This window comes from Labeo rohita, chromosome 11 (assembly GCF_022985175.1).
Source record: "Labeo rohita strain BAU-BD-2019 chromosome 11, IGBB_LRoh.1.0, whole genome shotgun sequence".
NCBI lineage: Eukaryota > Metazoa > Chordata > Actinopteri > Cypriniformes > Cyprinidae > Labeo > Labeo rohita.
This window is the reverse complement of record NC_066879.1, coordinates 14,335,102-14,353,560: the sequence shown is the minus strand read 5'-3', so window position 1 is coordinate 14,353,560 and position 18,459 is coordinate 14,335,102. Positions and strand designations below refer to the sequence as shown.

The following is an 18,459-nucleotide window of genomic DNA, read 5'->3' as shown; positions in this document are numbered from 1 at the left end:
TGTTTTGAAGGCAGTACAGTCTGTCAGATAAATAGATAGCTAGCTAGCATGTTGTTAGCATGAATAGCATGTTACTAGCATGATTAGCATGCTACTAGCATGTTGCTAGCATGTTTCTAACATGATTAGCATGTTGTCTAGCATGATATTAACATGATTAACATGTAGTTATCATGCTTCTAGCATGATTAGCATGTTACTAGCAAGTTGCTAACATGTTTCTAACATGATTAGCATGTTACTAATGTGTTGTTACCAGGATTAGTGTGTTGTTAGCATGTTTCTAGCATTAGCATGTTGCTAACATGTTTTAGCATGTTTTAACATGAGTACCATGTTTCTAACATAAGCATGTTGGTAGCAGGTTCTTTGAATGATTAGCAAGCTACTAACATGTTGTTAACATGCTTAACAAGTTACAAGCATGCTGCTAGACTGATTGGCATGTATTTAGCATGTTTTAACATGATCAGCATGTTTCTAACATGATTAGCATGTTGCTAACATGTTTCTAAAATGATTAACAAACTACTAGCATGTTGTTAACATGATTAGCATGTTTATAGCATGTAGTTACCATGATTAACAAGTTGACATGTTGTTAGCATGTTTAAACATGATTAGCATGTTACTAGCATGTTTCTAATATAATTAGCATGTCGCTAACATGTTTTAGCAAGATTAGCACGTTGTTAGCATAATTAGCATATTGTTAGCATGTATTGTTACTATGCTTCTACTACGATTAACAAACTACTTGCATGTTGTTAACATGATTAGCATGTTTCTAGTATAATTGGCATGTTGCTAACATGTTTCTAGCATGATTAACATGTTACTAATGTGTTGTTAACATAAGCATGTTGCTAGCATGTTTTAACAAGATTTTAGCATGTATTGTTAGTATGCTTTTACCACGATTAGCACGTTACTAGCATTTTTCTAACATGATTAGCATGTTACTAATGTGTTGTTAGCATAATTAGCATGATTAGCATTTTTTAGCACGCTTCTAACATGATTAGCACGTTGCTAGCAGATTTATAGCATGATAAGCATGTTACTAATGTGTTGTTTAACATGATACACATGTTGCTAGCATGTTTTTAGCATGTTCTAGCATGATTAGCATGTTAAAATGTTTTGTAACATGATAAGCAAGTTGCTTGGATGTTTTAACATTATTAGCATGTTGCCAACATGTTTTTATCATGATTAGCAAGCTACTAGCATGCTGTTAACATGATTAGCAAGTTACTAGCATGTTGCTAGCATGTTTCTAACATGATTAACATGTTATAACATGTTGTTAGCATGATTAGCATGTTGTTAGCATGTTGCTAGCATGTTTTAGCATCATTAGCATGTTTCTACCATGATCAACATGTTATTCACAAGTTGCTAGCATGTTTTAGCATGATTAGCATGTTTCTACCATGATCAACATGTTATTTACAAGTTGCTAGCGTGATTAGCATGTTGCTAGCATGTTTTAATATTATTAGCATGTTGTCAACATGTTTGTATCATGATTAGCAAGCTACTAGCATGCTGGTAACATGATTAGCAAGTTACTAACATGTTGCTAGCATGTTTCTAAAATGATTAACATGTTATAACATGTTGTTAACATGATTAGCATGTTGTTAGCATGTTGCTAACATGTTTCTAACATGATTAACATGTTATAACATGTTGTTAGCATAATTAGCATGTTGTTAGCATGTTGCTAGCATGTTTTAGCATGATTAGCATGTTGCTAGCATGTTTTAACATGATTAGCATGTTTCTACCATGATCAACATGTTATTCACAAGTTGCTAGCATGATTAGCATGTTGCTAGCATTTTTTTTTTTTTTTTCAAGCCAACTTAACCATTTGTAAAGCATGATAATGTTTGCAGTAAATTCACCCATGGACGAACTGCAGGCGCAGCCCCTCGTCCGGCGCTTTTTGCCTCTTCAGAGATCCAGCCAGTTTCTTCTTGAGCTGAGGAAGATCTTCCTTATAGACCTGAGGGGTGTTTGGGAGAAGAGTTACAGGGCAAATCCACTCGCGACACATTCAGACATTCAGAAAAGGCATAAAGGGCACGAGCTGCCGGCCAATCAGCTGTGAAAATAATGAGAGGAACAGGAAGAAAGCAGCCGAGCATGTCTGTTACATAAAACACTCGACATTAAACCCTCTCCGTTTGGGAACTTGGGCTTTGTTGGGATTTAAGAGTTCCTTGCCTGACGCTCGTAGTTCATCTGGGCTTCCTGTTCGATGTCTGAGTCCAGCTCGGGAACGTCAGAGAGGTCTGAGTCGGATTCGCCGCTGTTAGAGTCGGCGTAGCTCTCTGTGAACGCAAAAACACACTCAGACTTTGTGCTTTCTCTGTATGATCTCAATGTTAGCCTTTCAAATGTAATAATAAAATGTAAAATAACAACCTCTATACTCATTTCTATTCAGTGCAGTGGTTCCAAAACTTTTAAACGTAAAATACTCACTTTAATGTCCCTTGAGAAGTTATCGTTTCAATAATTTAAATAACACATTTTCATGTTCAAAGTTTTCTGATGTTGGTTAATGGTCACATGACATGAAATTAAAGTATTTATTCGTTTTTAGTAAGTGTTTAATTTTGATTGCTTTGATTTCTTAAAATTATTTATATATATGGCTGCATGTAAACAGGGCTTTTATTATTATTTTATATTTATATGAATTATTTTATATTAATATAAATATTTTTTGTTCTATATTATTATATTATATTTGTTTTAAATTTATTATTATTATTGTTTTAACTCTAATTTTAAAATGCCTACATAAACATTATTGTTGTAAATTATCCTGTAAAAAATAAATAAAAATAATTAGGCCTAATATTATTTACATAATTTATATTTTTATGTTAGAATATAGTTTAGAAATTTTAATATAATTGTGTATATTTATGATGCAACATATTATTTTATATTTAGAGATTTAATACATTAAATATAAATAATATAAAAGCATAAAAAGTATATTATATAGTCCTATCTATAATTTATATATTATATTACCATTTTTATGATGATTTATAGTTTTATTATATATAAAAATATATAAATACACATATATAAATTACATATATTCATGCTAAATATATATTTTGATTTTTTATCATATATGATATTAAATGATTTTATAGTTACAGAATGAATCCATTATTTATTAACTCTAAATTATTAAATTAAATAATTAAAATATTAAAAATTACAATATATATGTAATTATTGTATGTAATTTTAATTTTATTATTAAGTTACAAAACTAATATTTATGTTAAAGTTATTTTATTATGATTTTATATTTATATTAATTATTTTATATTAACACGATTTTTTGGTTGTATATTATTATATAATTATATTTGTTTTATGTTTATTATTATTACTGTTTAAAAACTAACTATAAAATGCCTACATAAACATTCTTGATGTAAAATGTATGTATTATACACTGTATTATAAGCTGCATGCATGTGAATGAACACCATTTTGCTCTCCCCTCTATGTCCTTATTTAATTAAATGGCAGCTTTTGATTTGATAATGGAAAACCCTGGATTGAATCACCTTGCAGCAGCGGCTCCAGAACTCCATTCATGACCCCCTCCGGCAGAAAGCGCCACTGGAAGACGGAGTGATCGGCTCCGCCCGTGCTCAGAACCCACTGAAGGTCATGTGACCAGCGCACATTGGTCACATGGGCAGAGTGGCCGATGTACTTCTTGAATTTGGCAGCTGAAGGAATCACATATGTTAGCACACACTCACATTCAGCATGAATCACACCAATATCTGTAAAACCAGCTGACCTTTTTTAAGACAAGGGAATCGGAAGAGTTTGACGAGGCCGAAATCGTCGCCCGTCACCAGCGCTGCACTGCTGTAGTTTGCGTCCACAGAATTGATGTCGTTGACGTTGGAATATTTAGGCCAGATTCCGTTCACCTCCGGTCCGAGAACGCAGGTCCACGTCATCCAATGGATTCCTTTGGCTTCCTCCTTCGGCAGGAATTTACCGGCTAAGAACACAGAACAACAGTTGACATGATTCTTCAAATATCCTATGGTACAGTATGTAATTCAGGGTTTTGTGACCTTTTCAGCTGATTGCTGAACAAAGAGTTTTTAAAATCATATAGAGGTCTCTGGTGCGAATTCCTGAAATTAATAAATAGACTTTTTAATGTACAAATATATCCAATAAGTCAAAAACTGATGTCATCTTACTTTCAACTGATTTTTCGTCTACACTCACAAAGAATGATTTCATGCTCTGAAATATTTTCAACTTATTGGCATTTGAAATTCAAATGAATCCTAGAGAATTATTAATCTTCATGGCTTTCCATGAATTACTAATGAATTTCCAAGACCTTTTTTTGACCAGCAACCAACCAAGGCTTTTTCAGGTCTTTAAAATAGTTCTTCATAGCTGTGAAAACCCTATTAATTTAAGAAAATGCATACGCATTTGCATAAATATGAAATGCATACATATTTAAAACTTCAACAATGTATGCTGACATTTGACATTTGAATGAGTTGTAAAATGTTATAAGTAGTGTTATTTTTATTTTCATGAATTATTAATGCATTTTCAAGATCTTTTATTCACTAGAAATGGCTTTTGAGAAGGTTTTTCATGGCTTTTTCAGGTCTGGAAATCACACTTTTAAAATTGTTTTTCATAACTGTGAAATCCAGAGCAATTTAATAAAATGCATAAATATTAGCATATTAAATGCATTAATATTTAAAACGTTAACAACATATACTGACTTAAAAAATTTAAATGGATAATACATTTTCATGACTTTCAAACATTTTCATTAAGAAGGTTTTTCATTTTTTTCCAATTGTCTTTCATCACTGTGAAAATCATACTGATTTAAAAATATATAAAAATATTAAATGCAGAAATATTTAAAACTTTACCAGGGTATATGGACTTCTGAAATGTAAATGAATTGTAAAGTTTTAATAATTTTCCATGATTTATTAATGAATTTTCAAGATCTTTTTTTTTTTTTCACCAGCAACCACTTTTGAGAAGCTTTTTCAGGCCTTTTTAGGTCTGGAAATCACTATTTTAAAATCATTTTTCATAACTGTGAAATCCAGAGCAATGTAATAAAATGCAGAAATATTAGCAGAAATATTAAATGCATAAATATGTAACATTTTAACAACATATACTGACATAAAAATTTAAATGGATATTAAATTTCCATGGCTTTCAATAATTTTCATAGATTATGAATGAATTTCCAAGATTTGATTTTTCTCACCAGTACCAGAAGATTTTAAATTTTTTTCCAGTTTTGGAAATCACAATTTTAAAATAGTCTTTCACCACTGTTAAAACATTAATAATTAAAAAATATATATATCTATAAATATTAAATGCATTAACATTTAAAACTTTAATATATATACTAACTTTTGAAATTTAAATTAATTATAAGATTTTTTTTTTTATTTTTATGACATTCCACAAATTATGAATTCACTAATTTAAAAAAAAAAAAATGCAGACTTTTGAAATTTTTATTTCATTACTTTCCCATAAATTATTAATAAATTATAAATATTAAGCACCTACTTTGAAAAGGGCTTTTGATGGAAATCACAATTTTAAAATAATTTCTCATGACTGTATAAACCCTAATAATTAAAAAATGGCATAAATACTGATATTATGTATAATACATACATATATTATGTATAATAATGATATAATATTGTTTCCAAACAGGTTTGAGTCCCATAATTAACTGGAATTTAACATTTTATTATCCAACTTTACTAAAAAAAGGTTTTACGACTTTTCCAGGTCCGAAACTGTTGTTCATGTGCATAAATAAATATTTTAAAAAATCTAAAAAAATTTAAAGGATGTATACTGACTTCTGAAATTTAAATTAATTGTGACGTGTTATTAATTTTAATGCCTAAATATTGTTTCCAAACAGGTTTTAGTGTCCCATAATTAACTGGAATTTAGTATTTTATCATTCATCTTCACTAAAAATTGCAGTTTTTAAAAGAAAATACAGCTTGAAATTTAAAAGAATCAGAAAGTGTCATTCATTTTTCACAACTTTCCCATGAATTATAAATGAACAATTATTCGTACTCGGCATCCTGTAGAAGAATCGTTCTCCAGCTCCATCGTTGGTCTGCAGGAATCGGCTGTCGACGGACCAGTCCAGGTGTGTTATGAAGCAGGTGGACTTGCTGCACTCTCCCACTTTTTTATAGCGTTGGGCCACAGCGTAGATGTCCACAAACCCATCGTTGGAGCCCACAGCCAAATAAGAGCCATCAGGTGAGAACTTGAGCTCGTGAATGACCTCCTTCCTGTCCTTGATGTGGACCACCTCCGTCATGTCCCTTAGAAAACCAGACAAACCCTCAGTTTGTGAATAATGAAGCTGAAATCCAGCTAAAATAATGAAGTGCAGGTAATCTGAATTCAATTACCTGACACGAAGAACAGTGAAGGAGCCGTCCTTCATGCCAAGAGCGAGCTGGGAACCGTCGTTGTTGAAGGAAACGCTACGTACGGCCTCTTCCATGTTGCAGCGAGCGATCAACGTGTGTTCGGACAAACTCCACAGTCTAAATGTGCATGTTTGATGAAAATTAAAACGTTGTTCATACTTATGTCCATATTGTACTTTTAAGCTAGGGCTGGGCAATAAGGACAAAGTCATGAACCAAAAACAAAACCAACAATATTTTTCTACATATTATATGATTGATATTTATCACAATATTTATTTAACATAAATGCTTGCCACATGTTCGTTAGGCCTTGAGAATAAATGTACAAATAATTTGCTCACAATTCAACTCCACAGAGTAGTTGTGTTTTAATTTAAGCCCTCATAAATCCATTTTATTTTCCACTAAATTCTGTGTTTTCTATTTTATTTTATTTTTTATGTTTTATAAATTTATAATGGAAAATGGTGTCTAATGAAATGATTTGATAACACTTTAACAATTTAATCACTATTTTAACCACATGAAAATATTTTACAACAAAACACTGTTTTTGTTTTGTTTTGTTTTTTGTTAAGATGCAATTATTGTTATAAATTTAAATTATTATTATTATTATTCAGTAAAAAAATAATTAATTTACAATAAAACAATGCATTTTAATTTTATTATGCATTTAATTTTATAACAATGCATCATTGTATTATTATTACTTTAATGTTTTATAACTTTATAATGGAAAATAGTGTCTAATGAAATTAATTAATAAAACTTAAAAACTTTAATCACTATTTAACCACTTGAAAATATAACAAACATTTTACAAAACACTGATTTTTTTATTTTTGTTTTGTTTTGTTTTTTGTTAAGATGTAAATATGGATGAAAAAATATCTTGGTTGTACAATATTCCTTAAAAATAAAAAACATTATTATTATTATTATTATTATTATTATTATTCAATAAAGAATAATTAATTTACAATAAAACAATGCATTTTATTTTTATTATGCATTTAATTTTATAACAATGCATCATTGTATTATTATTACTTTAATGTTTTATAACTCTATAATGGGAAATAGTGTCTAATGAAATTAATTAATAAAACTTAAAAAAAAAATGTAATCACTATTTTAACCACATGAAAATATAACAAACATTTCAAAACACTGATATTTTTTATTTATTTATTTATTTATTTATTTTATTTTATTTTTTTTTTTTTTTTTGTTAAGATGCAAAGAAAATATCTTGGTTGTATAATATTTCTTAAAAATAAAAATAAAAAACATTATTATTATTACTCTGAGGTGTACTTCAGACCAGACTTTTATTACTGATGGTTTGTCATTAACATTTATTATTTTTTTTTAGTTTTAGTTTTTAGTTAGGTGTTTATTAGACAGTAGTTATTCTCAAATGCAACAGTATTCAATAAAAAAAAGTAATTAATTTACAATAAAACAATGCATTTTATTATGCTTTTAATTTTATAACAATGCATTATTTTATTATTACTACTTTAAAAATTATATTTTAGTAAAACTATAATTTTGTCATAATTTCTTCAAGTTAAACAAAACAGTGGGGTTTTTTTTGTTGTTGTTTTTTTGTTAAGATGCAAATATGGATGAAAAAATATCTTGGTTGTATAATATTCCTTAAAAATAAAAAAACATTATTATTATTACTATTATTATTATTACTATTACTATTGCAAATATCACCTCGTAACGAGAAGGCAAATTTTTGATCAGATTTTTTGGATTATTGATTAGAAGGTGCTCCTAAAATTTTGACTGTGCTCTTAAACTTTTTAAGTTGGAAGCACAAGTGCTCCTAAAAAGAAAGTAAGTGTAGAGCCCTGATGGATTTATTGCATTTTGGGGGAAAAAATAACCCGTTTTTATAATAAATCTCTGAAAATTAAAATCTGGATCTAAATTATTAATGTTATTATAACCTAAAGATGTTACGTGAAAGTTAGAAACAGAAAATAGTGGTTTTCATTTAGCCACTTTCTTGGTAAAGAAAACACATTTTTACTTAAATTAATCTAAATGGACTTATAGCGTTTTAGAACCAAACTCTTCATATTTCTGTCATAATTTCTTCATTAGTGTAACCAGACTTTTATTTTGGCGGGTTGTTGTGAATATCTTTCAGTTTTAGTGTGTATTTGAAGGTAGTTTTTCTTAAATAAAATGTGTAAAAAATAAAAAAGAGATGTTCATGTGTGTTTGATCTTGAAATGTCCAGAGCTCAACATCGTTAGTCATCATCTCAATACAATATCGTTTATCACCCAGCTCTAGTTTAAGCATTCTGAAAAGCCCAAACATCACCCCATTTCCACCTGTCTTGCTCCATTTATAACATCTACTGTGTGAACTGATGTGATATGAACTAAAATCCAATAGGAGGAGTGGACTGACCGTACGGATCGATCGTCGCTGCCTGTGACGGCCAGCGGTTGTTTGGGATGCAGATCGAGGGCCCAGAGCTCCCCCTCTGAATGGCCCTGCATGATCAGCAGCGGTTTATCTCGGTCTCTCACCATCACCTCGAAGATCTCGCTGTCTTGAGTTCCTGCCAAGATCCTGTCAGCTCTCCAACACACGCTGCGGATGGACAGACCTGCAGAGATTCAGATTCATCAGATTAAATTTCTGATAAAACAAAACTTATCTGGTCACAGGCAAATAACTCAAGTCCACAGAACGTTCCAGATTCAATACCTACTATAACACGTCAATACTACTTGGTTTGTAAAATCAAGCAGTTGTTGACTTTATTTAATCTAAATCATCTTTGATGTGATTTTGCTGGCCACACTTTAATTTGGGGACCAGTTCTCACTATTAACTAACAATTAACTATGACTTTTGCTTCAATAAACTACTGATTCGCGGTTTATTAATTATTAATAAAGTTATCCAAAATATGGACATGCAAAATAAGGCATTATTATGTGCTTTATAAGTACTAATTAATGCTGATGTTCATTTAATGGATCACTCTTTTAAGTAATTAAGTAACTGAAGTAAAGCTGAAAGTAAATGAAATATAAACATGAAATAAAAAAAACTAAATATTAAAAATCGTTAATTGAGATTAATTTGAAAATAAAAAAAATAAAAAATAAACATTAAATATATAAATATATACATTTATGTAAATTATTTAAATTATTTAAATAAATATAAATACATTAACAATATATGAATGAATATATTACATATATTAAAAATGCACAAATGACAAAGGCACAAAATAACTAAAACTTACACTAAAATAATGAAAGCTTATTCAAAATATTAATAAAAACAATAATAATATATAAATAATATTGTTGCTAAGCAGAAAAAAAATATTTAAAAAAAAAACCTAAATATTCAAAATTGTTAGTTGAAATTCATTTTGAATTAAATTAATCAAGAAAATATAAATATATGAATTTATGTATTTAATTATAAATACATATATTAATATATAAATATTAGGTAAATATGAAATTAAGTATATCATTATAAATATTAGATGAAAAAATAAAACAAAAATTATAAATTAAAACTGGAATACAAGTTTTATTTATAAAATACTAAAATTTCTAAAACAAATGCATATACATTAAAAATAAATATGAAAATATTAAAAATATATTAATGTATATATATATATATGTGTGTATATATATATATATATATATATATATATATATATATATATATATATATATATATATATATATATATATATATATATATATATATATATATATATAAAAATGTTTAATGTTAATTTTCTGCATCAGCTTGCTTTTATCAATGCTTGAATTACTAAGCAGCGCTGCTATTATTTAACATTAAAACTATAAAAATTTAAATATAGAACTAGTAATTAAATAAAATATAATATATGAAATAAACAAATAAAAAAACTAAATATTCAAAACTGTTAGCTGAAATGTATTTGAAATCAACTAAATCAAGAGAATATGAATATTAAATATATAAATTTATTTATTTATAAATAAATATACAAATATAAGATAAATGTGAAATTAAGTATATAATTATAAATATTAGATGAAAAACTAAAACAAAAATTAGAGCTGAAATACATGTTTTAATATAAAATTAAATATAAAATAAATATAAAACTAAGTATAATTAAATGTTATATGAAAAACTAAAATGAAAATTATAAATTAGAGCTAAAATACATAGTTTAATTTAAAGTACTAAAATTTCAAAAATATAAATACATTATTTAATAAATTAAAAATGCACATAAAATGACAAAAGCACATAACAAAATAACTAAAACTTACACCAAAATTAAAATAATAATGAAAGCTTATTCAAAATATTATTAACAACAACAACAACAGTATATAAATATTGTTACTAAGCAGGAAAAAAAATTTATGTTACATAAAGAAAAATTAAACAATACAGAAATAAAGAAAAATCCACATAATTCCACAAAAACATTATTATATTGAACAATTAATATAAAAAATAGCTGCGTAAAATAGAGTGTAAAAAAGCTTGAGTTGTCATAAGCTGATGTTTTCAGCAGGGCAGAATTTAATTGGCTCATTAACTGGTTGTAAAACACCCAAAAGTGGACCTTTAAAGCAGAAAAAGTCAAAAACATGTTATAAGGAAGTCTAAATTGGACACACCAGCAAAATGTCAAATAAACAAAGCCAGTGTGAATCACTACTTTTGATGGATTTCTCTGACCAAATGAGTCAATAACCTTCATCCAAGTGCAGAGATTACCAAAAAAAAAAAAAAAATAGAGATATTTTCTGTTTTTTTTTCTTTCCTGCAGGAAGCATTCAGTGAGGCTGGTTAAATCTGCTGAGATTTCCGTTTCAGACTGACCAGATCTGATCGTTTGTTATTCCAGCCAATTATCTGACAGACTTCTGCTGTGAAAGCGCTGACAGCTTCATTGCTACAAGACTTACATCTGCTGAAAACACTGTCACTCGTGTGATATAAGCGCAGGTTGCCGTGTTGCCATGGTGACACAATCCCTTATATACCGGGGTTGCTGTGCCACCATAAGGAGTCAAACAAATAAGCTCTTCCTGTTTAAAAGTGTCTACTTTATTGATCTGGTGTTGTGTCTGAAATGGATGCAAACTAAATCGATGCAATTTCCTTTTGAAAAATGCTCGGTAATGCAACCAGCTTTTGCTGTTTGTTCACTGCATAGAGCCCTGTTTATTCTTATTATATATATACACTATTTTTATTATTATTAATACAAACAAAATCTTGAAGAAAAAAAAGTCTTTAAAAATGGAATTTACTATATAAAACACCATGTCATAGAATTCAGAAAAATGTAAAATAAATAAAGCAAAATGTGCATTTAATTTTTAGATACACAAAGAAACTCAATGGTCTTCAATACAATCCCCCATCATAAAACTTTTTTAACTTGTATTTTGGTTTAACTAATGGTAACAATAGTTTATTAAAACATTTTTTAATGAATGCCACACAATTCCTGATCTGAATCAAACGCTTCACAAACCTGCAACAAAGTCCCAGTCTGAATCGAATGATTCAGGATACGTGATCCGAAGTCACGATTTGACTCAAACGTTTCACAAACCCAGACCGAAGTCCCAATCTGAATCAAATGATTCATGAACCCACACCGATGTCCAGATCTGAATTAAATGATTCACAATAAATGCTCCGAAGTCCCAATCTGAATCAAATGATTCATGAACCCACATCGAAGTCCCAATCTGAATCAAATGATTCATGAACCCACATCGAAGTCCCGATATGAATCAAATGATACGCGATAAATGCTCCGAATTCCCAATCTGAATCAAATGATTCATGAACCCACATCAAAGTCCTGATCTGAATCAAATGATTCGCAATAAATGCTCTGAAGTCCCAATCTGAATCAAATGATTCATGAACCCACATCGAAGTCCCGATCTGAATTAAATGATTCATGAACCCACATCGAAGTCCCAATCTGAATCAAATTTTTCAAATGATTCATGAACCCGCACCAAAGTTCTGATCTGAATCAAATGATTCATGAACCCACACCAAAGTCCTTATCTGAATTAAATGATTCGCAATAAATGCTCCGAAGTCCCAATCGGAATCAGTGATTCACTACAATCTGACTCAAACATTTCGCAAACCCACAACAAATAAACTGATTCTTGAACCCGCACCAAAATCCTGATCTGAATCAAATGATTCACGATACATGCTCTGAAGTCCCAATCTGAATCAAATGATTCATGAACTTGCTCCAAAGTCCCAATCTGAATCAAATGATTCATGAACTTGCTCCAAAGTCCCAATCTGAATCAAATGACTCACAATGATTTGCGATATGTTTCGAAGTCCCAATCTGAATCAAATGATTCATGAACCTGCACCGAAGTCCTGATCTGAATCAAATGATTCATGATAAATGCTCCAAAGTCCCGATCTGAATCATATGATTCATGAACCTGCTCCAAAGTCCCGATCTCAATCAAAAGATTCACAAACCCGCACCAAAATTCCAATCTGAAACAATAGATTCACGAACCCGCTCCAAATTGAATTGATTCTGTTACCAAATGAGTGTAAACTGACATAATAACGCTTGGCCAGATCGCTGAATAATAAATAGTTATTTGACATATAAATATAAATGGTCATGTGTTAATGAAATGAATGCTTTGTGTTGTGAATGTTAGAGTATGTCACATAGTACATTAAACTGCATTTCAAAAGGGCAAGAAGAATCCTGCTCCTTTCAAAGCTAGCTGTAATGTTTTACCTTTATAACCCTGTTCTGCCTCCCTGAGGTCAATCTTGGTGATGGGTTTGAAATCCACGTCCCACAGCCTCACACATCCATCCCGCCCACCGGTGGCAAAACCTTCTTCACATGAATGCATGCTGAAGATCCCTGCCTGCAGAACAAATACATGTGCAACAGGTCACATATGTCACCAGTTTTATAGATGCATGACACAAATAGCAAACGCACTGAATATCAGTTCACAAATGGCATGCATTGCATTGCAACTTCGTTGAATGTCCTTTAATGGAGATGCTATAGCGCACAGCTGATGTGTATGTGGTGGGAGTGATGGTGTAGGAAGTGTGATGAGCTTCACTCACTCCGTGCGCCGCCTGTATCGTTCTCGTCAGGTTGAGTCCCTTCCACACGTAAATGTCTCCGTTAAGAGCGCCCGAATACGTCACTTCATCTTTGGCCGTCGCCAAGCACAGGATGGTTTGCAAGTCCCCCGTCTTTCCAAAAATCCCTCGTTTTGGCGTCAAGGCGTTGCCACATAATGTCCAAAACTATAAGACAAAAGAGAAACTCTTTTGCTCATGCAAATCTTTTGCATCAGAAAACTTACAATATTGTGCATGCATAAATTGACACAAGTTGACTAAATGAGACAGATTTTGATTTGTGGCTGAATTGTTCCTTTAAATGATTTTCTTCTGTCTCAGTTGTTCATTATGTTAATGCATTTTCTGAAGTGTGTGAAAAAGCATTGCATCTGCAGTAAAGATGAAAACAACAAAGGAAAGAAGGAATAAATTACGGCATCTTTTCCGCTGATGCCTCATTTATTTGTTTCCGAGAGCGGGTTCGAATGAACTTTGTCTCAGGGGTTTGACTCACTTTAATGTGCTTGACTCCGCAGCTCACCAGCCTGTGCGGCAGAAACGGGTCCCAGGAAATATCAAAGATCTGAAACGGCAGCACAAACAGGTGGAATAAACATGTCAACTGTTCCACAACATCTACAGCCAAAACCGATCACACTGAATTAAGAACAACTGTCTAAAATTATACACAGTGGACATTACAATGCAAATACCTGCACATTATGTGCTGGATAAAATCTAATACTTGTTTCTTACTCATTTTGAAGTGTTAATTCCAAAAACACAGTCTGTTTTGCTTTCACACTTTCTCAAAAAATATGATGCATTTTGCAGCCATTTCTAAGGTGAAAAAGCCTTGCATTATCACTTAATTAGCAGAAAAACACCACAAAGACACGATTTTTGTCCGAATCTGAGCCAGATTACAATTTGTTCAATTCTCGTCCAATTTTCACATGTATGAACAACTCTGACGACATTCATTTTATGCACAATCCTGATTTTCACTGTTTCCACTGCTTTCCAGACTGTAAGTTAAATGATCTACCTTGAACTTTTTGTCATTAAAAACCAAACTTTTGGCATTTTACTGCTTTTGTTATTTTGATTAATGCATTAAAGCTGATAGATACATATATAATTTGAAAAATATGAGAAAAACTGCATGATGGAAGTTTTTATTGTTATTTTTTAACTATACAAATGCTATTAGTATAGTTATAAACTAGTATAGTTTTTTAGTCATGTTTTGAATAAGAATCAGAATTTATTTTATTTTTTACTTTCATTAGAATTTTTAGACTTTGTAGTGTTTTTTGTAATATCTAAATATAGTTTTATTGATTTTATTTTATTTTTTTTTAGTTATTTTAGTGCATCACTAGCTGAAAAAAAAGGTTAAAAATTAGAATTTTTTTTGTAAAACACCCAATTAAAAATCATTACAAATTTATTACTGATATTATTATTATAGACAAATGTACAGATATATATATATATATATATAAGCTGAATATAAGCTGATTGTAATTTTTTTCTCAGCATCAACTTGAAAATAAAACAAGATTAATAGTAAAATGTTTTTTTAATTAAAAATCATTAAAAAAATTATAATAAAAAAAAAGTTTTTGTTTCAGTTAACTATAATAACCCTGACACAAACACAGACAGAATTATAGATTTAACAGACATACATACATAATGTCTGTTATATAATCTGTACTTATTACTTCAGACAGAACAAAAAATGTATAACTCTTTTTAATTTTTTTTATTTTATTATTACTGATTCTATTTTTATTTTAAATATAAACATTTTATTTTTTATGCAAATCTTTTTTTTCAAGATCCAGAGCTGTGTACTTATAGGCATGGTTGCTAATTATCTAAAAATTCAACAATTTACAAAAAGAACAATGCATTAAGCATCGTAATCAAAATAATTTTTCTTCTTTCCTTAATTCTTCATTTTAAACTATGCATTTCAGTCTGATTATTTGCATGCATTATCTGCAAATAAACAGCAGATCATGCCATTAGCAATGAGTCTGATGTCCAGGGAGTGCATGAACTGACGTACCTTGAATCAATGCAATGCAAGTCGCTTTAGATAAAAGCTTCTGCCAAATGCATGAATATAAAATGCAAAAGATATAAACTCTAAATTGCTTTCTATTCCGTCGGCAGTCATGGCAGTGAAGCTGTTGAGCTGGAGCAGCAGAGAGACACACAGAGAGACAGGAAGAGCTGCAGGGTTTTAATGGCACCTTAGGGAGTCTTCTGGTGTCTGTGGTTCTTCACTAAGCTGCTCTGTCATCTCCACTGTGCCTTCAGACTCCCTCGACACCGAGCGCGTGTGCGCTTGTGTGAAACACACTCTATCTGTCAGTTCATGCATTGAAATGCTCCTCTGTACTGTAGCACAACACAATAACTTATTCATAACGCTCTTAACGGTTATTCATTCACATCATGAGGTGTAGCATCTGTTGCTATGGAAACAGTCCTGCCATGTGCGGACCGGACGGGCGCGATCTGCGTTTTTCACTCCATGCGCTGGAGTCGAAATCTTTAATCTGGCGTTATGAATGAAATGCCGGACTCGGCAGTTTTTGATCTAATTAGCTGTCGGTAATGAGGAACATCGCGTTCCGTTCTTACCCTATCAGAATGTCCCGTGGCGGTGGCCAAGACACGCCCCTTTTTCCAGTCCCACACACACACCGTGTTTTTGGCATCGAGTCCCACAGACGCTAAACGCTGAACGAGACAGGAGAAAAATAAACTGTTAGATGAAAGCATTTGCAAACACTGATTTTAATAACAATATTACTCAGGGTTATTATTAAGTTGGCTTGAGAAAGCTATATAAACTTCTGAGACTAAACCGTTGACTGTAACTCTTCCTACAGCTTTAACTCTACAAACTCCAAACTCAGCCCAGATCTTCAGACTGATCTCAAGTTAGTTGCTTAATTTTTTGTAACTGATCGGATTCACAGTTTTCCTAACAATGACGATTAAAACTGGGAAAAATCCCATTGAACTTGACGGTTCAAATGAGCAACACTATTCAAACTCCAACCGTCAAAACCATTTCTAACCTATTTAAACTCAGTCACATTCATTGCTAGTTATGTTAACAACATTCTAGTAACATGCTAATCGTACTAAAATCATGCTAGCAACATGCTAGTAACTTGCTAATTATGCTAGAATCATGCTAGTAACATGATAATCATGCTAGAATCATTCTATAAACATGCTAGTAACAAGCTATGTTTGATAACATGCTACGTTAGCAAAATGCTAATCATGCTAGAAACATGCTAGCAACATGCTTGTAACATGTTAGAATCGTGCTAGTATAATGCTAGTAACATGCTAATCATGCTAGAAACATACTAGCAACATGCTAGTAACTTGCTAATCTTGCTAGCAACATGCTAATCATGCTAGAAACATGCTAGCAACATGCTAGTAACATGTTAGAATCGTGCTAGTATAATGCTAGTAACATGCTAATCATGCTAGTAACATACTAGCAACATGCTAGTAACTTGCTAATCTTGCTAGCAAAATGCTAATCATGCTAGAAACATGCTAGCAACATGCTAGTAACATGTTAGAATCGTGCTAGTATAATGCTATTAACATGCTAATCATGCTAGAAACATACTAGCAACATGCTAGTAACTTGCTAATCTTGCTAGCAACATGCTAATCATGCTAGAAACATGCTAGCAACATGCAAGTAACATGCTAATCATGCTAGAATCATGCTAGTACCATGATGGTCATGTAAACAATTATGCTAGCAAAATGCTAATAACATGCTAATCATGCTAGAAACAGGCAAATTATGCTAGAATCATGCTAGTAACATGTTAGTAACTTGCTAATCATGCTAGCAACATGCTATTCATGCTAGAAACATACTAGCAACATGCTAGTAACTTGTAAATCATGCTAGCAACATGCTAGTAACTTGTAAATCATGCTAGCAACATACTAGCAACATGCTAATCATGCTAGAATCATGCTAGTAACATGATGGTCATATTAGAAATAATGCTAACAAGCTAATCATGCTAGAAAAATGCTTGTAACATTAGTACCATGATGATCATGCTAGAAATTATGCTAATAACATGCTAATCATGCTAGAAACATGTTAATCATGCTAGAAACATACTAGCAACATGCTAGTAACTTGCTAATCATGTTAGAAACAGGCTAGCAACATGCAAGTAACATGCTAATCATGTTAGAATCATGCTAGTAACATGATGGTCATGTAAAAAATTATGCTAGCAAAATGCTAATAACATGCTAATCATGCTAAAAACATGCAAATTATGCTAGAATCATGCTAGTAACATGTTAATAGCATGAATAGCAACATGCTATTCATGCTATTAGTTCATGTTAACTAGCATGAATAGCAACATGCTATTCATGCTAGAAACATACTAGCAACATGCTAGTAACTTGTAAATCATGCTAGCAACATACTAGCAACATGCTAGTAACTTGCTAATCTTGCTAGCAACATGCTAATCATGCTAGAATCATGCTAGTAACATGATGGTCATGTTAGAAATTATGGTAACAACATGCTAATAACATGCTAATTATGCTAGGATCATGCTTGGAACATTAGTACCATGATGATCATGCTAGAAATTATGCTAATAACATGCTAATCATACTAGAAACATGCTAATCA

General features: G+C 30.9%; 1 protein-coding gene across 3 annotated transcripts in view; it reads right to left on the bottom strand.

Moving 5' to 3' along the window:
• eml6 (EMAP like 6) overlaps nt 1-18,459 on the bottom strand; it is a 66,938-nt gene that overhangs the window by 28,156 nt on the left and 20,323 nt on the right. For all 3 annotated transcript variants that reach the window (XM_051123200.1, XM_051123202.1, XM_051123201.1), the window contains 11 exons: nt 16,392-16,490; nt 14,245-14,313; nt 13,728-13,913; nt 13,381-13,516; nt 8,991-9,192; nt 6,528-6,665; nt 6,181-6,437; nt 3,854-4,063; nt 3,612-3,779; nt 2,236-2,342; nt 1,914-2,014 (listed from right to left, as the gene is read on the bottom strand). In XM_051123200.1, coding sequence (XP_050979157.1) covers nt 1,914-2,014; nt 2,236-2,342; nt 3,612-3,779; nt 3,854-4,063; nt 6,181-6,437; nt 6,528-6,665; nt 8,991-9,192; nt 13,381-13,516; nt 13,728-13,913; nt 14,245-14,313; nt 16,392-16,490 — 1,673 coding nt within the window. The remainder of the gene's footprint in view (nt 1-1,913; nt 2,015-2,235; nt 2,343-3,611; nt 3,780-3,853; nt 4,064-6,180; nt 6,438-6,527; nt 6,666-8,990; nt 9,193-13,380; nt 13,517-13,727; nt 13,914-14,244; nt 14,314-16,391; nt 16,491-18,459) is intronic.